We start from the raw sequence: 24,029 nt of genomic DNA on the forward strand, positions 1-24,029 counted from the left end.
TAAATAAATATTCGTAAAAAATAAATATTTTGAAGCTATGTAAAATCTTGTTCCTCTTCCCATATTCTCTCCAAATATTACTATCCATTGATGTTTCTTATTTGAATTAACTATTAATTTGATGCTTGCCAAACAGTGAGTTTCTAATAATATCATTCTTTCTACTAGAGGGAAAAACTTTCTCTTGTCTCCATTTATTTATTCATTGATATTCATATTCATAATAGGCACCATTTTACTCAATGGGTTACAATCTGTTACTATGCTTATATATTCTAAGGCTCAAATGATCCCAGATTTATTCATTAGGAGACCCTTCATGCTGGTACTTGTGCTTTTTGACATATCCCCATCATTCTTTGAGTTCTTTTTCACTTTCTGATACAAAAAGATGTGGTAGGCTCCTCTTACTTTTCCTGCCAAGGGCCTGGAAAGGGCCATTTCTCTAATGAGTCCTGGTTGCTTTCAGTAAAGTCTACAGAAATAAAAATCTAAGTGCCGGCGTGGACTCTTGCTACATAGATGTCATTGCTGCAGGCTCTCCCAGCCTATATTTATTCTCTGCCTCAGCATGTTTAAAACCACAAGCTCACATTGATACCTCCAATTCCAATTCCACGCTACACAATTCATCCTAGCATTCATGCTTTTCATATGTACATCCCCTCTCCCAGCCACTCCCACTATCCCCAATGCATTCCTTAATATCCCTGCATACAGCTCATCTCTTCATCCTGCTGAGCTGGAGCCCCTCACACACAAGTCCTGATCCTCCATAGGACTCGTTTCCCTTGCTCAGGACATCTACCTTGGTTCTACTTGCTGAATAATTTTCTTGGTGAAAGAAAACAGGAAGAAAGCCAAGAAAAGTTTTTGTCTTTTTGTATAATTTTTTTTAAAGAAGAGGATGAAAGGGATTGTAAGGAAAAGGCAAGAGAAGAAGCCAAGTTGTTTATTTAAGATGAAAATCTATGACTTTGGGCCATGTTTATGTGCACACACACACACACACACACACACACACACAGACGCACACATCTCGAATGGTTTCCATTGGCTGTAAATTCCCTCACAAGGATCTGGAGATACTATAAGAGGTAACTGCTGCTGACCTCCTGGAGGACCACCCAAATGACAGGCACAGAGGTACCTTCTCATTTCTAGTCCATTTTCTCTCTTGTCACATGGCTTTTGTATGTGCTGCTTCTCTGCCTCCTGTCACATTCATTAGGGGTAAAATTCCATAGACTGAATGTCAGTGGGCCCTCATGTTCATATATTGAAGCCCCAATCTCCAGTGGGATAGTCTGTAGAGATGGGCCTTTGGGAGTAGTCATGGTTAGGTTAGGTCACGAAGGTGAGCTTCCATGGTGGGATCAACACCTTTACACAAACAAAGGAAGAGGCACGATCACTTTCTCTCTGTCTCTGTCTCTCTCTCTCTCAACGTGTATACCAAGGAAGGCCACGTGAGGACAGTGTCAGGAAGAGGTCCACACCAAGAACCCATCCACGCTGTCTCCTTGATCTTGGACTTCCAGTCTTCAGAACTATGGGAATACATGTCTGCTCTATAAGATACCCAATCTATGGCATTTTGTTATGCAACCCAAGCTGACTAAGACAGTGACCTACTTACTCTTCATGTCTCTGCTGGGGCAATATCTCTTCCTCTGAAAGTCCTCCTTAATACTGCTAGACATAGGTAGGACATTTTCTTATTTCTTATTTTATTCATGATCTCCCAAAACATCATGTTCCTCTTTCCAGCTGGGAAATTGTGCACGTATTGAGTATGTGTCTGATTAATGGCCCCCTGCCCTCACTAAACGGGATGTTATGGATTGGAAATAGGGTATCTCCTGAAAGCTCGTGCGTGAAATAATGCAGGAATGTTCAGAGGTGATATGATTAGATGATGAGAACTGTGACCTAGTTAGTGGATTAATCCATTTGATGGATTAATAATTGAAAGGAGTACTGTCCTGGGTAGTGACTATAGGCAGGTACAGAAAGGAAGTAGGTTGCTGGGGGTATGCCTTTAGAATATATATTTTGTCCTTGGAAAGCAGAGCTCTCTTTTTGCTTCCTGGCTGTCCTGAACTGAGCTGGTTTCCTCTGTCATACCCTTCTGCCATGATGTTCTGCCCCACCTTGGAGCCAGAGCAATGGAATCCATTGAGCATGGTTTTAACTTCTGAAATCATGAACCAGAATAAACTTGTCCTCCTCTAAGTTTTTCCTGACAGGTATTTTGGTCATGATGAAGCAAGGCTGACTAAAACATGCGAGAAAAGTAATGATGTCTCTTTCTTTCTTTTTTAAAAATATTTTTTACGTATACTTTTAGTTGTTGATGGACCTTTATTTTATTCATTTATTTCCATGTGGTGCTGAGATCAGAACCCAGTGCCTCACACATGCCCAGCCTTGATGTCTCTTTCTGCTCATGATTATGTCACCAGCCTGTAGCCCAGTACTGGCAGCACAAAATAGATGTTAAAAAAACCCACATGTTATGTGAATACATTATTTGCCTTATTAGAAGCACAATTTGTTTACTCAGAAAATATAATTTATCTGTTTTGAACAAAAGGCAAAACTTGAAGAAATGGCATAATAAATATGGTAAGGTGACTGACCACATGATTGTGAACTCTTAGGTCTAGGGTAAATAAACTTTATCATCTAGAAGAAGTACAAAACCACAATAAGTGATATAAATAATGTACACAGGAAAATAACACGGAAAAACTTTTACCTATGAAATTTTAATGTAAGTTTCATGTAAATTGTATATTGGGCTCAGATCATTACTTAGATGATTCAGGATCATTAAAATGTAAGTCCTTTCAAAGGCAAAATAGAATTCATTCAAAATACAAATGTGAGCATCTATGTATATGTGCATGTTTTAGAACTGAACAAGGTGATTTTGAAATGCAGTTGAAAGAAAACAGAGTTGAGAAGAGCCAAGGACTTAAGAAAAAATAAAAAGTAATGAAGTATCACTTGTTTTGCCCAAACAGTAAGGCTTTTCCTAAAATTATTATAATCAGAATAATGTAAAAGTAAAACTTCTGCTAATTGTTATTATAACCAGAACAATATATGACTGAGCACAAGAATAAAAAATCAATAGAGTAGAATTGAGAATCAAATGTAGTTCATATAAAGATCTTAATGTCAAAGATGACATGTGATTCAATAAAAAAATGAATAATAATAATAATGTACTAATAAAAAAGTGTCAAGAAATGAATAGTATTTTTAATAAGTAGTGTTGGCATAGTTGTAGCCCAGTTCTGGCACAAAATAGATGTTCAAAAAACTACATGTCATGTGAATATATTATTTACATTTTTAGAAGCACAATTTGTTTACTCAGAAAATATTATTTTTCTGGTTCAAAACAGTGTGAGAATACATTTCCCAATACATTCAAAAATAAATTCCAGAATACCCCTGGTACCTGTCAATAAGAGAGTGGATAAATAAACAATAAATTCAGCAATAAGTAGCAATAAATTCCTGCTCGAGTGATTCTTTCAAATATAATGCCAAATAAAATCAACCACACACAGAAGAATATATCCAGTATGCTTCCCACTTATACAAAGTTTTAGTATATGAGTTCCTAAAACAAATCTAGGGTTGAAAAATATTGGAACAGTAGTTGCCTCTGGGTGTGTTTGAGTGTGTGTGTGTGGGGGGGGGGCGGGTATGAGAAATGGATTGCGGAGGGACCTGCGGGAACTTCCTAAGGTAATGGCCATGTTTCCTATCTTGCTGCGAGTTTGGGTTGTATGCCGTTGTGTGTATTTGTTAAAACTCTAAATGCACCCTTAACGCATGTGCATTCCGTTATATGCAAAAAATTTCCAAACAAAAAATAACTGTAAGCAAAGATTTAACTTCAGGTAAAGACATGTATGATATTATGTTTAGGGGTGATATATATGATATCTGTAGTTTACTTGGAAATCAGACAACAAAAGAAAATGGAGTAATGGATATGCAAAGGTATAGATAGAAGTCATAAGATTAAGCAAGTATAGAAGGTATTAATTCTAGAATCTACGTGGGGGAGTTTATGGCTGTTTTCTGTCAAATTCTTTCAAGTTCTCTATGTGCTTGATATTTTAAAAATAAAGCATTGGGAAAAAATAAATAAATTTTGGTTGTACCAAGTATTTAAATATAGAATAGCTCCCCAATAAAATAGTACAGAAAACTTTACGAAATATTTTATCACCTGTGAGTGAAGAAAAGTTTCAGGACAAATGATGAGCTGTAAGAAGATTTAAAGGAAAACAGATATTTCTGGATTCATTGATATTATTGGATGCATTGGTAAGAGTGCAAGAAGACAGATATATTTCTGAGCAGGAGAGGTGAATATTTACAAAGTTTCTGAAAATCAATGGGGCAGCAAGAACGCCCAAGAGATACATAAGAATTCAGGGAAATAGGCATAGTATGATCCCAATTTTAAAGTATAAACACTTCCAAGTTTTCGAACAAAGAGAAGAATGTGAAAGGACACACATCTAGCTGTTGAAAATTGAGTTCACCAGGGATTAATGAACTTTGGCCTGACCATCAGCCTGGCTGGTCACATTTTTATAGCCTTTGAGCTCAGAATGATGTTTATAACTTTTAAAAGGGTTACATTGTAAAGGGTTGTATAATTATTCATGCAAGGTCCTCTATTTTATCTCTTGGCCAGCAAAGCCTAAAATATTTACCATGTAGCCTTTAGGAAAAAGTTGATAGACCTGCCTGGGGGGGAATCGTAATTTACCAGTTATTCTTTTGCGTTTACCTCCCTGTATCTTTTAATTTTTATAATACACATTTGCAATTTCAAATAAGAAATAGGTAGGTAGGAAGGGAGGAGGGGAAGCCAATCACTTTGGATGCTATTGGAAATGGATATAAGGAGACGAGAGAAAATCAGGGATGCATGTTGGGAAGTCACTGTAACAATCCAAGACAAAAGAGAATGGCGGTTTGTGGCAGGGTGGTGGCAGTAGAGAGGAAGAAAGGCATAGATTCTATAAGAACCTTTGGAGTTGCTGAGGGATTGGGTGGGATGGCAAGGCTCAGGGTGGAGGGTGGGGGAATCAAGGACAATTCCCAGTGAAATGGTGACAACTACTGTTGGTAAGTAGCTCCAGAGGTCTATTTTGGACTTGTTAAAATTCTAAATGAAATTGTGTGGATGAGGCAGTTGGATTTAGATGATTACTGTGGCTCAGGATGTGGAGGGGGAGGCTCAGCAGGAAATACCAATTTAGGAGTACTCATGGTGTGCCTGGTGCTTACAGATATCTGGAAGCCACGTAGAGGAAAAAGAGAAGGAGACCCAGAGTTCAACCCATCTGGGGACTGAAACCCTCAACCAGGCCTGAAACCTGCTTCCAGGTGACAAATGTCTCTGGTACCTTGTCCACCTGTATGGGTTCTCCAAAGTCATCTGTTCCCATGGACAACTGGCTGCTATTATTTCCCCAGAGTTGGATGATCCTCCCAGACTCTGGATCCCTCCTTGAAGAGATCAGCTCAGGTGACCATTTCTTCCCAGATGCCCTGCCACCGGTCGTCCCCAGCCACCTTTGAGTCATGCCATGCTTTCCCTGAGAATATCAAGAAGGACTCACCAAGGAGCTGGTGTAGGTGGGGTCTGAGGTGTCATCCTGGAGGTAGCGGGAGAGGCCAAAGTCGGACACCTTGCACACCAGGTTACTGTTGACCAGAATGTTCCTAGCCGCCAGGTCCCGGTGCACGTAATTCATCTCGGACAGGTACTTCATGCCAGCAGCAATGCCCCTGAGCATGCCCACGAGCTGTATCACCGTGAACTGCCCATCGTTTTGCTGTGGTAAATCACAAAGGGCATCCAGATCAAGACAGACTTCATTGGCTAATCAGAAGCCAAGGTGCTGTGGCCTGCTGCTTGCCGGGCATGCAGCTCACGGCCGCCCTTCCCTCCCCACCCCCCACCCTCATCTTTCCTTGAACCTCAGCTCTCTTCTTGCCAAGCCCTGTCGATTTCATCTCCAAATTACATCTCAAACCTATCCACTCCTCTCCCTCTCCACGGCCACCATGCCAACCAAGTCATGGTCATCCATCACCTGGAACAGCCTCCCGCACCTGCCCCCGCTACAATCCATTCTCTCCACGGCAGCCAGAACCATCTTTTAAAGACATAAATCAGGCCATGTCACTCCCTGGCTTAAACTCTGTAATAGCCTCCCATTGCATTAAGGAAAATCTCCAAACTGCTTAGTGGTTTGTCCATAAGACCCGTGGGACCAGCTGCTACCGTCCTCAGCCCACTGGACCCTTCACTCCCATGCTAAGTAAAGCCACTGTGACTGGCAACCCCAGTGCTCCCCAGCCAAGCTCTTCCTGCCTTAGGGCCCTTACCCATTCATCCCCTGTTTTTTTATTGGGGGGTGGGTACTGGGGATTGAACTCAGGGGCACTCGACCACTGAGCCACATCCCCAGTCCATTTTGTTTAGAGACAGGGTCTCACTGAGTTGCTTGGTGCCTCACTTTTGCTGAGGCTGGCTTTAAACTTGAGATCCTCCTGCCTTGGTCTCCTAAGCACTGGGATTATAGGTATGCTCCACGGTGCCTGGCAATTCCTTGGTTTTTGCCCCACAATCCGTACCTACATCTCCTTCTGGTTTTTCTTAAATGTCTCTTCTTCAAAGAGGACATCTGTATAACTATTCCTCCCCTCAACACCACCAGGACTTCCTGAAAACTACCTTTCAGTGCGTGTCCTTATTATTCTTTTTAGCACAAGTCACAAGTTTTAATCTTGTGTATGTTCTGTGTCCGCCTGTCTGTCTATAAGCTTGACTTTCTTGTCTTGACTGTAAGCTCACTGAGGACAAGAAGTCCCACCTCTTGTGGTCACCACAGTATGATCAGAGCTGAAAACTTTAACAGAGAAGGAAAACAAAACTCAACAAAATTACGTTGCGTGAACATCTCTTTCTGTTTTCAAAATCAAACGTGTAAGGCACTTTGTTCCTTTGAGGTAGCTCCAGTCTTTATGTTAGGATAACCATACCTACCTTACAGGGGGACCAGGGACAGAAGCTCATGCACAGTGTCTGGCACTTGGAACTCTGCTAGCTTACGGGAGATGCTGCTATTCCTGCTTCTGCCAGCCTGCAGTGATGCTCTCTCTCTGGTCACTGATAGGCTCACAGTTTCTTGCTCAGAAACCCTCTTCCCTGAGTAGACAGACTCCTCAACTAAGGTACCTGTGACTTCCTCCTGCTGTCCCCAAACTGCTAGGTCTTAGCTCTGCACTCACTGGTTAGATCAGTGGATCCTGGGTCATGTTGCCAAGAGCACCTTTTCCCATCTAGTCCAGCCTTAGCTGCTCCCCAAAGGGCCATGGGTTGTGTATGATTATAGTACAACCCGGGGCACTGGGATCCTCTGGTTAGAGGAGAGGTAGGAAGAGGCAGGACACCAAGGGTCTGGTCAGTTACTGCTGAACACAGACCCTGGGAAAGGCAGCCACGCTTTCTGCCACACAGTCCTCATATGAAATGCAGAAAGGGTAAGCAGTATGAAGAGCTCTTGATGTTACACATGGCCCCCAAATAACATGATGTCATTTAAACATGTGTGGACATATCATTTATGCATGTATTCCTCCTATAGCATTTTTCTAAGCAAAACAAAACAAAACAAAGCAAAAAACTAAGAAAACATAATAGACTTATTTAGAAAATACCATGTTTATTAGAGAAAACCCCAATAATGAAGAAGTCCAAAAATACCAACAGCATGAACTATAGAAGATTTTTTTCTCCCGGGAGATTGCAAGCCACCATCCATCTTCTGGGGGATTGTGCCCCTGATTAATTGGAGGAGTGAAACAAACTCGTCCTTCCTGAGACCACTGCCAGAGGGAGCACCCCCAAACACACTGGGTTTGGCACCCCACATCCCCGGGCTGTTTCTAACTGAAATCTCAACTACCTCCCAACCTGCCCAGAATGCTTTCTCGGTAACATTTTCTTCCAAAGGAAACGCGCAGAACTGCTGCTGGAAACTCTGACGCGTTTCTAGCGCCCGGTGCCCATCTGTGAAAGCTGGATGTGCAGCGAGTGAGGCGAATCCTCCTTCTCGCTAATGAACTTCAGTCAACACCTCCTCAAGCAGTTAGCCAGCCTTTCCCTAGCGCCACGCGTTTTCTCCAAGCGGGTCCCTGGGGATTTGCCTCCTCCGACAGTTGTCACGCAACTTCTGTAGAATACAAAAATGTATCTCAGCTGCAAATCGCACGGGTTGTATTTTTCCAAAGCAGTTTGTTATTTCTTCTCGGTGTGTGTAGACAACAATGTGCTGAAAAAATGAATGCCTCGCTGAAGGAAGCTGACGTTTGCGGGAGGGCCCCGGGTGGTGGCTGTAGGCGACTCTGAGAGGAGCAATGCTGGAAGCACATGTGGCCGTGTGTCTGTGTGCCTGCTTCCAAGAGGTTTCCGAGAGCTGCTTTATTATCTCATTGGTTTCAAAATTGAGATCGGGCATCCTCAGCTCCTGGGTTCATCCTCAGCTCTCTGGGCTGGAGAGCTAGAAAGACCCTGGTGGGATCCAGGCTCTGCTGTTCCCTGGCTGAGTGAGCCTGGACCAGTTACTCAACCTCCACAGCAGTGATTTCCATACGTGTGAAATGAGAGCATTTGTTGTAGGGTTTCGATGAGCATCCAGTGTCTTCTCTCAGTGACCTGTGAATACTAAAGATGGCAGCGGTGGTCACTGCTACTGTCAGAAAGGCCATGATGTCCTCCACATCAGCTCATCCCTGTCCTCAAACATGCATGGTGAGAGAGACTGAGGGCTCTTGGGGACAGATCTCTGGTTTCCAGGGCATGCCTATGAGATATCCTAGGGCCACTGCCCTTAAAAAAAAAACAAAAAACAAAACAAAAAAAAAAACAAACAAACCAGTCCCAGTGCATTTTGAGCTCAACAGGTAACAGGTAGACATCTGTAATATACCCCCTGCCATCTGCCCAACAAATAGCCATCTCTTCCATTACTTGCCTTGTGAATGGCAAGTCACTCTCCATAGAATATGTTTTGAGCCTTAAAACTGTTCCTGTGCAGTAGGCAAGACAGGCAATATTATATTGTTTTGATAGAAAAGATAAAGGAGATCCAGAAAGTATATGTGATCAGCCTTAAATCACTCTGGGTGGCTTTGAGTTATAACAGGAATCTAAATCTGGAATGGCAAATTGCTTCTCCACTGACATTCCATCTCTGATCGCCTGGTAATGGCTCCCTCAAAAGCTGGAGAAGAAGGCCAAGAACAAGCTCCTCAGGGAGAAGGGCCACAACTGATTAATGATGCTACTCTGTCCTTTCACTCCTGCAGTGCCTCATCCACATGGACTATGCAGACTCGGGCATGGGCAACCCATTTTCCTTACGGTCTGCAGGGGAACCACATATCATCACAGGCAGGGTTCTGTCTGTTGAATTCATATCTTGGTGAAACCTAAAGATACAAACATATTAAGATTTTTCTGACATGTCCAACTGTCTCATGCTCAGTGTATTGGTATAACTTCCAGAGATTTGAATAGCAGCATACAAAACAAGCAAGACCCCCCCCCCCAAAAAAAAAAAAAAAAAAAACAAGACACCCACCAACAAACAGATGTCTTAGAGACTTTGGGAAAGATCCCGGCTCCGTGCTGAGCATATGGTAGAAATGGTGCAGAGAAGAAATACAGACCTAGGCGGAGTGATTTAAAATTTCTTCCCTTCATGAAGTGCTTTCTGCCTGAAATTGCTTTTCTGAAAAAGCACTGAAGCCACTTGCTGGCCCTTATATTAGACAGGAAGGATTTAGGTATTTCAACTTTCATTGACAAATCCACTTCAGGAAATGAAACCCTTATTTGATTTGTTTGAAGAGAATGAATCATAGATTTTTTTTTTTAACTGAAAGAGAACTTTCAAGCTCTTCCAGCTCAATGCCTTTAGTTTATAGATTGAAAAATTGAGTTAACAGACTTGCTGTAGGGCCACAGGGTGACTCACAGAAGAAGCCAAGGCATCTGGGCTGCTATCTTCCAACTTCAGCCCATGAAGAGCTTGCCTGCTGAGAAGTAGCCCTGTTTGCCATTCCTCAGTGACTTCTCAGAGTCTTCCAGTTATGGCCATCTGTGAATGAACCAACAGCAAGGACAGGATCCTGCTTTATGACCTTCTTAGCTAAGGCCCAAGACATTGACTGGCTTCAGGAATTGTTCCCAGACGAGGGAAGAGCCGCCATATTGAATCCTTTGCATCTTAGTGCCAAGGAGGAAATGTTTAATGAGGAATGTGTAAAACGATCTACACTCCTTGGTTCAGTCATGAACCAGAGCTGTTGATAATAACGAACCACCTAATGAGTGTGTGCTCGAAAAATAAGAGTGTTTCCAAACCTTCCAGAAATGTGAGGATTTCTAGGTCCTATAACAAGGGAGGAACTGTTGCCCTGACCCAGGGTTAGACCTGTGGCCCTTCTCCAAAGCTGCCATGTCCAGGAGTTGGAGGAAACGATTGCGTGAATGGAGGCCTAACCCTTTTCCTTTCTTCTCTGTGTGGTGATCCTAAAATTATCCTCCTTCCCAGAAGATGGACCCTGTAGAACTGAACTGATGACCTATTTTTTCAATTTTATCAAGCAGCAGATACATCAATTAATGTTGCTATGCTCCAGGGTTCGGTAGTAAGGCTGAAATTAGATTTATAGATTACCTGCCTCCATGCGGTGCGAGAGTGAGACACGCTTCATCGCCCTCTGCTCCTGGCACCGCCTGCTCTCACCGCCCCTTCTTGCGGTGCCCTCTCCTCTGTTTTCCTGGGCTTCTTTCTTGCTCCTGGGTTTTCTCCCTCTGCACACTGGGCCTCAGCATGATGAAAAACACTAGTGTCCAACATGCCTCTGTGTCCAGGGACCCAGATGGAAACAGGCCCTGGGAGGAGCAGCCGTCTGGACTTTTGATTGTCACAGGTTTCTGAGATGAATCTCCCTGTCCCTCGGATATCCCGGGGAAGGAGTCTGATCACAGTCCCCCGATCCTGGGGTGACTTTCTCTGGAGTACAGTCCTATGACTGGTAGGAAACAAATGACTCCTGAAAGGGTCTTAAGGCTGGTCCAGAAAATACTTTTTTCTTCTAACATGGCCTTCTGTTATTTGTGTTTATTTGATTGTCTTCATGAGATCTCCCACCAAAATGAATGTCCCTAGGAAAGCATAGACCATATCTTGCTCTGATGCGGCCACAAAGGCAGCGAATGAGATATCAGGTACATATAGGAGATTTAAGTCCTTCTCTGTGATAGCTCTGTGCTCCACTGTGGCATCAAAAAAAAAAAAAAAAAAAAAACAGGACACAGGTAGGTGATAGCTGGAAGCTTTGGGCCCTCAGGTCCCCAGGAAAAGGGGCAGATTGCATTTTGTGATGTGGACATAACAAGATCGTCCATCTCTTAAATGTAACAAGATACTGGGTTGCTGTCCTGCTTTCAAAACATGGGAACATTTCCCCCCCTTGGATCTTGGTGGGCTGGTCACTGTAGTAAAAGTGACACTATGTGACTTCCGAGGCCAGGTTACAAAGGTGAGAATACAGCTTTCATTTTCTCTTCTTGGGATACTGGATCTTGGGACCCAGCTTGCCCTAAGGAAGCTGAAGCCGGCCACTCAGAACAGACAGCTGACATCAATTAACCGCCAGATACATGAGTGGGTGAATCTTCCAACAATTCCAAGCCTTAGCCCCGAAGGTGCTCCAGATGGATCTGCATGGACCAGAAATGTACACGCACCTCCCTACAAACTCTGCTCCCATTTCAGGTTCATGAGCAAAATAAGTCACTGGTGTGCTAAGCCACTGAAGTCCGGGGTGATTTGTTACACAGCGTTAGAACATGCTTTTTTCTTCTCCGTTGGTTCAGCCTCCAGGGTGGGGCCATGTTGGAGCAATCACCCCATCGCTGATTCAACGACTGACTATGAATGAACGGTCCTTTGATCGGCAGCCACAGCTATGGCTTGGTGGTTTTGGTGATGCGTGTAGCCTGCTCTTGGGTATCACCCTGAAGTCCTGGCCCGGAAGGCTTCACCCTTTCTTTGATGGAACCTCCCCCTGGGCCTCCTGCTCTCAGTCTCCCCAGCCATCCCACTGAACCTCTTGGTCTGAGGCAGATCCTGCTCCCCAGTGCAGGCTCAGTCAGTTTCCATTCCCTGGACACCAGCAGCTGGGCCCTCCTCACTCACTCCTCCTTTGTGTGGCTCCTAAAGAAATGAGCCTGGCCTCTCTGGGGCATATTCTGTCAATAATCTTTAACAGGTCTCCCAACCAAAAGGCATTCAGGGGGCCTCCCACCTCTGCTGCAGGTTTGTTGGGAGTCAAAAGTCTTCATCAACACCAGAAAAGACATCTGGATGCATGTGACAGCGTCTTCCCCTTCCCTGCCCAGAAGTGTCTCCCTGGAGGACAGTAGCCTCAGCCTCAGAAAGGATATCCCATTTTATCTGTAACTGTCTAGGAAGAAAGCAGGCTGGGAGGGCAGTGGCGCTGGCGAAAGGCATCTGCATGAATCACACAGGGATACGGGGCCACCAAGGGGCTCTTCATCTCGGTGATTCACACAAATGCCAATGGCCACCGTTGGATCCATTCAGTTTATTCATCCAACGGGTATTTACTGAGGCCCTTCCTCCTCCATGACATCCTCCCTCTGAGGAGTCCAAAGGCCCTGTTTTTGTCTCTCCTTTTTGTTTTTGGTACCCAGGACTGAACTCAGGGGCACTTGACCATGGAGCTGCATCCCCAGCCCTATTTTGTATTTTATTTAGAGAAAGGGTCTCACTGATTTGCTGAGTGCCTCGCTTTTGCTGAGTCTGGCTTTGAACTCGTGATCCTCCTGCCTCAGCCTCCTGAGCTGCTGGAATTATAGGTGTGCGCCACCGCGCCCGGCCTTTGTTCTCTCCTTTTTAGCCACAAATCACTGCTAACCTTGCTGATATCTCCAACATGCACCCACATTGATCCAGGTGGTTCCTGAATGGTGGGTCATCCTCACAGGTCGCTTCTCCCCAGGCTTAGATCTCCCTGAGTTGTCCCTGAGTCGCTCTTACCCTGAGGAAAGAATCCAAAGCACCATTCTCCATGAACTCAGTGATGATCATGACAGGCCGACTCTTAGTGACGACACCCTCCAGGCGAATGATGTTGGGATGGTCAAACTGGCCCATGATGCTCGCCTCGCTCAGGAAGTCCCGACGCTGCTTCTCCGAGTACCCGGCCTTCAGGGTCTTGATGGCCACATAGATTTCCCTCTTGCCTGGCAGTTTCAAGCGCCCCTTGTACACTTCTCCAAACTCTCCTGCAACGAAGAGAATGCAATTAGTGTCCTCTTCCTTCTCAGTCTGGGGAACAAGGGGCAGCATCTTATCAACAGCAGTGCCGCTCAACATGGAATTGTGATTCAAGTGGCAGAAATTGAAATAGTGTTCTCTCATTGTATCTATGCTGTCTCGGCTCTAATCAGTTCACTGCAAAACACAAAAGGAATATTAAAATACGTTCCTCATGTTGGTTCTTCGACATAGTTGGAGAAACTAAAGTGGAATTTCAGAATACTTGTGTTTGTTTTTTTCCACACTTAATTTTTTTCCATTCGTGTTCCCAGCTGAGTAATTGAAATGAGATGGTCAGTTTTCCTCTGACAGAATCCTAATTTATTTTTAGCAGGGCCTGGTGCAGGGGATGGGGTGTGTGTTTGGGCACTGTAGTCCTTGGAATGAGATTCATATTGTCTATGTTCCTTCACTGCTGTGAGAGCATTTTGGGTCTATTAGGTTCTCCAGAAAGTTGGACATGAACAAGTTAGGAAAGGAAGAAGTTTCTTTGTGAAAGTTCAAAGGAGAAGGAAGCAGGATTGGGCAGGGAGAGCCTAGATCATAATGCAGATGTGCCCTGTGCAGACCTAACAGACTCTCAGCCAACTTAACCAGGGGTTCTGCAGCAAAGAGCCCATGTTCCAGAACTAGCTAGGCCCTAACAGCTTCCCCTAGGCTCAGCCACTGGCTGGGGGCTGCCTGGAAGAACCAGGCCTGGGCAGGAAAGATGAGGTTGACCCTGTAGACCGCCAAGGCACTGCAGCCAGAGGCTGTCAGCTAACTGCACTCCTGGTCTCCAAATGGCAAGTGATTTCTCCTAGAGGTATTGTGTTACACACTTTCATCGGGGCCCCAGCATTTAAACACTTCTGCAGTAAAATCACCAAGAGTAAAAATGATTCTGGTGACACTATGTCATAGCTGCCTTAAAAAAAAAATCTGTTGAATCTTGCTCAATGTGCTCTATGATTTCCCTTGGTTTTGTGACTTCCAGTTCTTTCATGGGAAGCAGTTAAGTATCTACTTGTAATCGCATCGCTGAAATGTGTGTCAAAGGCCTGTCAGGGAAAGCAGGGTTTTTCTGCTGGGAAAACTTTATTTTTTTTTTCATTTTCAATTTCTGGAAGAAAATAATAGAGCAAACTGTGAGCAATCAGAAAAATTACTGGCCGCATTAGAAAGGCAAGTTCCCATCACCTGTGTGATTTAGCTGGGAGTTCCTTTTGTTTCCTATTACCAAAAAGATTGGAAGGAAACTGCTAGACTTTTATAAAACTGCTACAGAGTCTACTGAACTTGACAGAATATTGGGCTGGAGTAGCTGCTGGCTTAAGCACCATTAGGAAGATTTCAACCCAGACCTCGCGCTGAGATGGATATAATTTTTAACATTGGTTTGGACATTGAATCATATGCTGCTTTGGTGAATTGCTGGAGGTCAGACTGGGATTCTTAGGTTCATTGCTTGCACGTCCACTGGAGTGCCTGGTATGTGGCAGGCTTGCCAACATAAGTTGGTGTGTCATAGGTGTTATTATTTATTTGGCCACTCTTGGATTATAAACTGCTGAGACTTGGCCACTGCTTTAACTCAAAGTAGAAATATCAGCTTTTAAATTTGTATGTCAAGTATCTTCAATGCTGCCACATCTTCCATCGTCACACAAAAGGGACTAAGCCAGGGAATGGCTGCAAAATAGCACACTCATGGGCTGACCGATGGGTGATAAAGTGTGGACTTCCAAAGATGCCTACATTCTGTTGTTAAGTGAAGAAGAAATGTAAGTATAGAAAGTGATTCGCACCATGAGCCCATTTGAGATGTGTGAGTGTGTGTGTGTGTGTGTGTGTGTGTGTATGCAAAGAAACACTGGAAAATCCATAGCAAATTTATTTGTAACTTCAAATTATTTTTTAATAATGATTATAGTAGAAGGAGGGGGATGAGAGGGGAATGTAGAAATTAGGAAAGTTGATATAGTTGCTTTTGAATGGTTCAGGTTGTTATAATAAGCATTACTTTGGTAGTTAAAATGCACAAAATTTAAAGAAAATTGCTGAACACAGGTGGCTGTCTCATGGATATATGTATATGTCTCTATATGGGTCTGTGTGTATATGTAGTAAACCTACATGGAACCTATCCCTGTGAAAATTTGACCTAATATATATTCAATAATTATGAACTGAATGAATAGAAATTGCATGCTTAATAATACTATTGAATAATATTGGTTGGTATTTCTTTCTTGTTGTCCGAATAATGATTTTTCTTTAGGAAGAATGTATAGGTGAGAGCTGAGGGGAAGAGTATGCTAATTCTTCTTGGAACAGATAGTACACAGATATGTATTTATTGACCACCTGCTATGTGCTAGGTATTTTGCATGTCTTGTCCCATTCAATCCTCACAATACTCCTGCTACTAGGGTATAATTATTCACATTTCTCTAATAAAAAAATTAATAAAGAGACACAAAGAAATCAAATCCCAAGCCACATAGCTGTGACTCAGAGCCAAGGTTGTGGTGCATGCTGGTCTCTTTTCTACCATTCTGCCTCTAGATCCCAATGGAACAAGTCCACACAGTTCATACATAGTGACTAATCACAGCAACACAGTACCTAGGTAGAAGTAAACAGAGAAAGTGGGACTGTTTCAAAGACAGGTGTGATTCACCTAAAGTCCTGCCTAGAAGTTAGGTAGGATCAGAGTATTAAGGAATCCGAATATTCATCAATTTATAAACATCTGTTCCTAGAGTTGGGAAGAATGCTTTGGATGAATCTGATGTCCCCCTACAACATACACATAAACACCCTAGTTGAGAAATTCTGTTCTGATCAGTGATTCTCAAAGTCATCTAGCCCCTGCAAGCACTGGAGGTGTTTGACAGAATACAGAGGGCTGGGTTTCACCTCAAGATTTTAAGTAATTGGTCTGGGTGCTGCCTGGGCATTGACATATTTAAAAGCTACTCGCAAGATCAGTCACATAATTTGCAGTGCTTGGTGCAAAGTAAAAATGCAGGGCTCCTTGTTCAGAAATTATGAAGAATTGAAAGACTTACAGAAAAACATTAAACAAATTGTGGGCCTTTCTGAACACAGGGCCAGGGCTGGCTGCCCAGGTGAACCTGAGGTGCAGCCAAAGCTGAGAACCATGGTCTAAGCCAACCAAGCATATTTCAAATGAATTATTGAACTGCCCAAAGCCCCCAGGTTCTGGGAATTTATCTCTATGCCTTTGAATACTTTTAAAGGTAGAACTTACATACAGACAGCCTTACAGTGTACAGGGACCGACACATAGTGTGGGCTTTAACAATATGAATTGAGAAAAAGAAAAAAAGAAGGAAGAAAAATAGACAAGGAGGGTGTGGCTTTGAAAAGTTGTGTCTTCATAGAATGTGGTAGATCAAATTACTTTTCTGATTGACAAGTGTGATTTCATTGACCTTTATGGTAATCTGGTCGCAATTGCCATCCTTCTTATAGGTTAGCTTTCAAGCGCATCTTCTGCAGGGGATTCATCATAAAAATTATAAAACAAAACCATGCTCTTGTTGGGCAGGCAAAGTGGGCTTTGTCATTGGTGACTCTTGATGGTCATAGTGTCACCTTAGAACCAGCTGTTTTTTCTTTAATGGCTTAAAGAATAGTAATTCTGTAAAATTAGTTCCTTTCCTGCCTGGCAAAAGAAATGACTTTTTATTCACCAAGCCAGCAGATTGTCAACACACCAACTGCATAGAAGTCACTCAATACCTGTGTCTCTCTCGGAAGCTGTGTTTGCCTGTGCCAATTAAGTGGCCCCTGAGCACAGTTGGGAGGGAATCTCCCATGGTGCACAGAGGAGCAGGCTCCACGTGGACTGCAGACCACACCTGGGACAATGACTTTGCCTGGGTCCTTCACTTCTCCAGGAGACTCAGCTCTCTCATCACTTTAGAGTAAAAAGAAGCAAGAAACCATCTTGTCTTTTTTAGCTGGATGTAAAGAAGCCCATAGGAAAGTGTTGTCTAAATGACAAAACTGTTCAAGACACTTGTGGTGGTGACTAAGAAAAGACGAAACACATAGGGAAGGATAGTGCATCGTGTGTGTGTTTGTGTTTGTGTGTGTGCGTGTGTGTGTGTGTGTGTGTGAGAGAGGGGGGGGGGAGAGAGAGAGAGGGAGAGAGAGAGAGAGAGAGAATGAAGGGAAACAGAGGGGAAAAGCAGGTTTCTGTAGCCTTGTGAGTAAAGTTGCTGATCTAAGATCCAGCTGAGCCTTTTTCCAGGAGCACTGGGAAGTCCCTTTGCCAGGTACTTGGGCACAGAGGATGTCCCCAGGTAAACCCAGGATGCTAAATTCTGGAGTTTCTGGCCCTTTGGTACTTCCAAAGTCTCATAGGGAGGTGGGAATCAATGGGTATATTTGTGTTATTAATAAGAAAAAAAATTGGGGGTCACTTAGGATCTAAGAAATTGCTGTCACCTGTAATATTTGCCTTTAGCTTCATAATTCTAGCTTCAAGAAACTTTCATTGCTTTTTTTTTTTTTTTGCAATTGGTGAACTTTATTGCTGGGCTTTTCAATTGCTTCAGTACCATTCATTGCTTTTTGATAACTGTAATTGGGGTCAGAACTTGACCCTCTATGGTGCCTTGATTTGGCATGATCTGGACTCTTAAAAACTTTCCTTTCATATGAACTCCCTATCATGGCTCTAATTTTTCATTTTTTTAAATAAAAATGATTAATACCTAAAAATAATTTCCATAAATCAAGCATTAACTTTACATTTAAAATAGATGTTTATAGTGGTGGTTGATTCTCTTCAGGGAGATTCTCACCTGCAGAGAAGGTAGCCAGACTAATTTTGGTCTGGGTGGACTTTGAATTGGCATGCATCTTTGCACCTGACCCTGGGTTCTCTCCCATAGCTGAACATGGAGTTGGTTAGGGAATAGCTCTGACATCAAGCCAGTCAGGGACACTCAGCAGTGGTTCTCAAAGTGTGGTCCACGCTCAGCAGCTAGGAAGCTAGCAGCTAGGAACTTGTGGGAAAATGCAGTTCTGCCAGGTGTGGGTGGTGCACACGTGTAATCCCAGCAGCTCTGGAGGTTGAGGCAGGAGGATCCCAAGTTCAAGGCCAGCCTCAGTCATTTAGCAAGGTCCTAAGCAACTTAGTGAGACCCTGTCTCAAAATAAAAAAATAAAAAGGACTGGGGATGTGGCTCAGTGGTTGAGTACCCCTGGTTTAATCCCTGGTACTGAGCTGTCCTGAGCCCCAGTGGACCCGCTGGACTGGAAGCTTGGTAGGTGGGGCCCTTGGGTCTGGGCTTTAACCTGCTTCCTGTTGAGTCTAACGTCTGGCTCAAGTTTGAAACCAGTGCCCTCGGGACTTCCAGCTTCTACGATTGTCCTCCTACACAGCTGCTGAGATTATTCTCTACGAGTTTCAACTCCTTGCCAATACCTCTTTCCAACCTTCCTTAACAAAATGAGGAAGAGAGAGAAAGTGGTTCAGCTATGTTCAATGCCTCAACTATTATATATAAAATCAGAAGGAAAGAATTTTCAATTTTTGAAAATGAAACATCCAACCTGCCAGCAGGTATTTTGAGCAGTAGCTTTTGGCTCTGTGCAGCATGAATCTACACACAATTGCTCTCCCTTCCTCCCTCTCTCCTCTCTTTTTCTTCCTCCCCGCCTCTCTCTCTCTCTTTCTCTCTCTCTCCAGCATTTTGAAGTCACAAACTGCCTTGGGGGGAAAAAAAAGGAAAGCAGAGTTTCGAGTTACTAATTCAGGCTCACACCAGATATGGAACTTTTAAAGACTACATTTAAACAAGGTTTTTAAGAATGATGTTTAGCAAGTTTGAATCCACTAGCCGGTGCAAGAAGGTTAGGGCTAAGCCACTGATATTACGACCCTGACACACATTCCATCAGCTCCTGACCCTGCATGGAGGACAGACCTCACTAATTGATCACCACCGTCTTCATCCTTCCAGCCAAGTTCCCCAGATGCCCACTAACCAGGCTATTGGAGTAGGTCGACCTGGGAGGACACCTGGTTGTTAGTCATGATGGCTGTCCATCATGGCGAAGGAAAAATAAACTTCTTTTCCCTCCTCTTAGCTCTTTACAGCGCTACCATATGGGGATAATGAATTCTAAGGCAGTATCATAATTCCCAGCAAGGAGGCTTGGGTATTCCAAACTGCTCAACAGAGTTTCGCATCAAAAACAATGACTGTGTATTTAGCTGCTCTTTTCCACAGCAACCAAAGTGGCAGTGAGTGTAGGGGTTACTTTCATCAGATCCAGAACTGCTACATCCGGGTTTAAATTTTAGCTGTGTCATTAACTTGAGCGGCAGAACGCCCTTTAGAGCAAGCTACCCTCTGAATGTTGATCTACTCACCAGTTTAAAAAAAAAAAGACACATACACACAAACATAAACTCAGACACGTGGGGATACCACGAGGGTTAAACGAAATGATGCCAATGAAGTACGCAAGGTCGTACAAGGCCCACAGAGAGGGCCCAGCACAGGCTGGCTGATTTCAGCACTTTAATTATCATTTCTGGAGATATTGATATGATTTCTTATTCCAGAACAACCAGGCTGTCTGTCTTCACTCTGAATGACCCTAGGAGAGTCAGGCAGGCAGGTGACTTTTGTACCACATATTTCCTAAGGAAACCCCTCCTCTTCAAGGAAAGACCTGCTGGGCCTTTGCTGATCTCCAATGGTGACTCTGTTCCCACCTCTGGACATAGCACACATTCCTTCATCCCAACTGTCCTTACCCAGCTCTTTCATTGCAAGCCCCCTTGTCCCTTGTGATCAGCCAAGGTGGAAGTTCTGAACTGGTAGCTGCTTGAGTCAGAGGAGGAGAATGTATTCATTAATCAATAAATTCTGGTGACACCTCTATGTATGTTTCATGAACTTGACAGTCATGATCAGGCTTCTGCATACAGTGATACGGGTCACACACTGCACAACACGGGAATGTCATACAGTAGGGACCAATCTCACACACAGCAGCCCTGGTTTATTCTCTGGGTAGATCTGCTGATCCTACTGCTCAAAATTAATCAGTGCATTGGAGCTGGCCTATCAGGTGATTCCTATTAGACTCACGGGAACAATGAGCCGTTATTTTCTGAAGACATGGGGGTGGACTCCTGGCCTCTCTAAAGATAATGCAATCGACACTATTATCCACAGGGAGAAAGGAAGAGCTGACTTTCCTTTCCTCACTGGGCCACTTTTGGAGCACCAAACAACTCATGACCACAGTCCATCTCTCTAGCCTCTCCGCATTCTCTCAAACTACCTAGCTATCCAGATTTTTGTTTCTGCTATAGTTTCCTCTTAAGGAATTATTTTCAATACCGTATTTAATTGAGCAACTAAGCCACAAAGTAGGCCAGGTCCCAGACTAAGACAAACATCTATGTTCTCTCACTTCTATGAAACCTTGAACCTCATAAGGAAAGGTGGACATTAAACAAATAATTGCACAAGGATCAGTGAATAATTATTCAGGGGCTGGGGATGTGGCTCAAGCAGTAGCGCGTTCATCTGGCATACGCGGGGCACTGGGTTCAATCCTCAGCACCACAAGAAATAAAATAAAGATGTTGTGTCCACCAATGCAACGTCTAAAAAATAAATATTAAAAAATTCTCTCTCTCTCTCGCTCTCCCCCCCCCCAAAAAAAACCCCAAGCCATTTAAAAAAATAATAATTATTATTCAGTTTTCTTGGTAGGTGCCACATCTGGCTCACAATTCCTATTTTTTTATTCCTTTGTTCAACATCCTCTATAACCTTAGGAGACGCTTGGGCAATCGATGAGCTTCTTCAGTCTCATAGATTCTAGATTTTTCTTCATTAGCCTCACTCACATGCACAATGATCACTCTCCACACCCTGGGTACCAGGAAGCCTTCCTCTGCCTTCAAAAGTCTTCATGTCACCTGCCCCTGTTGATTCTAGTCACCAAGCCCACTAGTCTCTCTATTTGCCTTGTTGGGTGCCCCCCAGTTTGACCTCAGTGCACCTCCACCCTTGATGCCAACAGCCACCCCAAACACTCTTCCTCACACCCAAGCTAAGCTCCAAGACAGATCCCTGGGCATGGGAGAATTTGCTCACCCTTCCTATCACCTTCTCCTACCCTGACCCAGCCCAGAATGTATCCTATTGGGCTCCCCATACCCCATCCTATTTCCCACGCTGCTCTGAAATCTGTTTTTCCACAGGATAAAATGCACACCACAGCTTCCTGGCCTCTAGGGCAACCTGATTCTTCGGAAAACTCCTCCCCAGCAAGCTTCTCTCTTCCTTGTTCTCAGCCCATCCTCAGGAGCCACTCAAATCCCCCTGCCCTGAGTCCTCCCTTCCATCAAGTCTCTTTTCCCCGCTCCAGGGCTATGTGTTCTCTGGGCCCCTCACCTCAGTCTCAGCCTCTCCCCTCAACTCGTGATGAGTGTGTGACCAGCTGTGTGCTGGATGTGCATGGCAGGGACTGTTAGGCATCAGTGTACTTTTCCAGCACCCATCAAGGTCACAGGCACAGATGCAACGTCTAATGAATGAGGAGCTTCTCAAAGTCCAAACGGAATCCCTCCTACAGCAAACAGAGCTCTCTTCTCTGACTCCATATGCAGGAGGCACAAGTCTCTGCCACCTCTCTGAAGTAACTGCACAGTCAAGAGGGCAGAGACCTGCTGGTAAGTGCTCAGCTACCAGCCCTCCAGAATCTGTCGCACCTGCCAATTCCCATGGTGTAAATACTTCTGCCCTGGCTGATGTAGAGCCCCAGCACGCCCCTGGACAGCGGCCTGGCCAGAGATACATACAACAGCCGGCACAGGTGTGCCTTCCTCCTTGAACCATTTCATTTTCCTTTTCTGTCACTAACCTATTTTTTTTTCTAATGCATCTCACAAAAACTTATTTTCTTCTACTAATTTTCAACCTTTGTGGAGCTTTCCTGATCCCCCTGCTCCTCCTAGAACAAGCAGCTGAACTCTGCTGTGCTGTGGATTCCTGCCTGTTTACCACTGAGGCCACCAACCTTGGAGGGGCAGAGCTCTTTGTTCATTTATGGTACCTCACATGAAGAAGTAAGAAATATCCAGGAAAAGTTTGTTGAGAGAAGGTGAGCAGAAAGAAGGAAGGAAGGAGGGAGGGGGAAGGGAAGAAAGAATAAATGACATCTGATTCTTCTTTTTTTTTTTTTTGGTTCTGTTTTGTTTTGTTTTTTCATAATACCACCAAGTTTTTACCCCCGTTCCAAATGTTCCAGGTGGCTGATCGCCCATTACGTTGTATAAATCTTATCTTGGGAAAAAAATATTTTCTTACTTGACCTTTGCACCAGCTCTATCAGTGGAGCTGGTCTCAGCGAGGCAGGGTGTGGGGGAGGGGAGAGCCATGGCAGAGGAGATGGATTCCAGCCAGGGGTGTCTGGCGTTAAAATCACATCAGGTTATGCACCATGGGTTCCCGACGGTGGGGGACTCACTCTGGGATGGTTCTGGATCACAGGGAGACGGGGCTGTGGTGGAGGGTGGTCAGCAGCAACTGAGCACAGATATTCACGCCACGCTGCCAGGTGTCACATAAATTGCTCAATGCATCGCTCCACAATGCCAAGCGAGCCACAGGGAGAACGGACCGCCTTTGAGCACTACGCACTGACATCACAGTGCTGGTAGATGCTACAGGCACAAATGGAAGGTGCAGGATGGAGCAGGACCATCAATTGTCCCTTTAGGGGCATCCAGCCGTTAGCGAGCTCACCCCAAATTGAAGCTCCCTGCAGGGCCATAAAGTGAGAGGGCTCTTCACTCCTCCCTGACAAAGGCAGGAAGGGGCTGGCGTGGGGGATGAAATGCAGTCCTGAGCACATCACTCCTCAGCACACGACATAAATAACAACATTAAAATCACTGGCACCATTACCACCAGCCATAACAACAATTAATAACGCGGGCAAACAGAGTGCAGGGCTGAAAACCCGCCTCCCCAAACACTCTTTCAAGTTTACTAGAGAAATCTGAGCCCCTCAGAGGAATCCAATTTATCTGCTACGCAGCCTTCCAAGGCATGATCCTTAGATATGTCAACGTCTAAGGAGGAAGAGAGAATCATCTGCGCAGAAGTGAAGGTCGTGGTTCAGCAGCATAGTTAATGACAGTCCACGGGAAAGGCGTATAGACTGCTGTGGTTCAGAGTCTGGTCAGTGGCTGGAACTCCTGAGTGGGTGATATGTCCTGACAGAGTCCCAGCACCTACCACCGTGAGGCTGAAGAAAGCACAGAGTCCCAGACCAAGCTCCTCAAGAGGGAGACCGGAGCATGAAAATGGTGGCCTAATGGGGCAGGCTTTGAAATGTGACTTCCAATTTCACAGATGGCTTTTTGACCCCTCAGTGCATTAAGAGAGGCAGTGAGTCGAAGAATGGTAATCGTCCCCCTAAAGATAATATATGAAGTGTCTGTCGACGTCTTTGCCTAAACATATTTGACTGGGTTGAAATATTGTTGGGAGATGCCACCCTTTG

The 24,029-nt window shown here is 44.2% G+C and overlaps 1 protein-coding gene across 1 annotated transcript in view; it reads right to left on the reverse strand.

Annotated features, from left to right (window-relative positions):
• Ephb1 (EPH receptor B1) overlaps positions 1-24,029 on the reverse strand; it is a 280,914-nt gene that overhangs the window by 38,957 nt on the left and 217,928 nt on the right. The window contains exons 11-12 of the mRNA XM_076867077.2: positions 13,188-13,435; positions 5,664-5,879 (exon numbers count right to left, since the gene is read on the reverse strand). Of these exons, the coding sequence (XP_076723192.2) occupies positions 5,664-5,879; positions 13,188-13,435 (464 nt within the window). The remainder of the gene's footprint in view (positions 1-5,663; positions 5,880-13,187; positions 13,436-24,029) is intronic.

The sequence above is a fragment of the Callospermophilus lateralis genome, chromosome 10 (genome assembly GCF_048772815.1).
Source record: "Callospermophilus lateralis isolate mCalLat2 chromosome 10, mCalLat2.hap1, whole genome shotgun sequence".
In the NCBI taxonomy this organism is placed as follows: Eukaryota; Metazoa; Chordata; class Mammalia; order Rodentia; family Sciuridae; genus Callospermophilus; species Callospermophilus lateralis.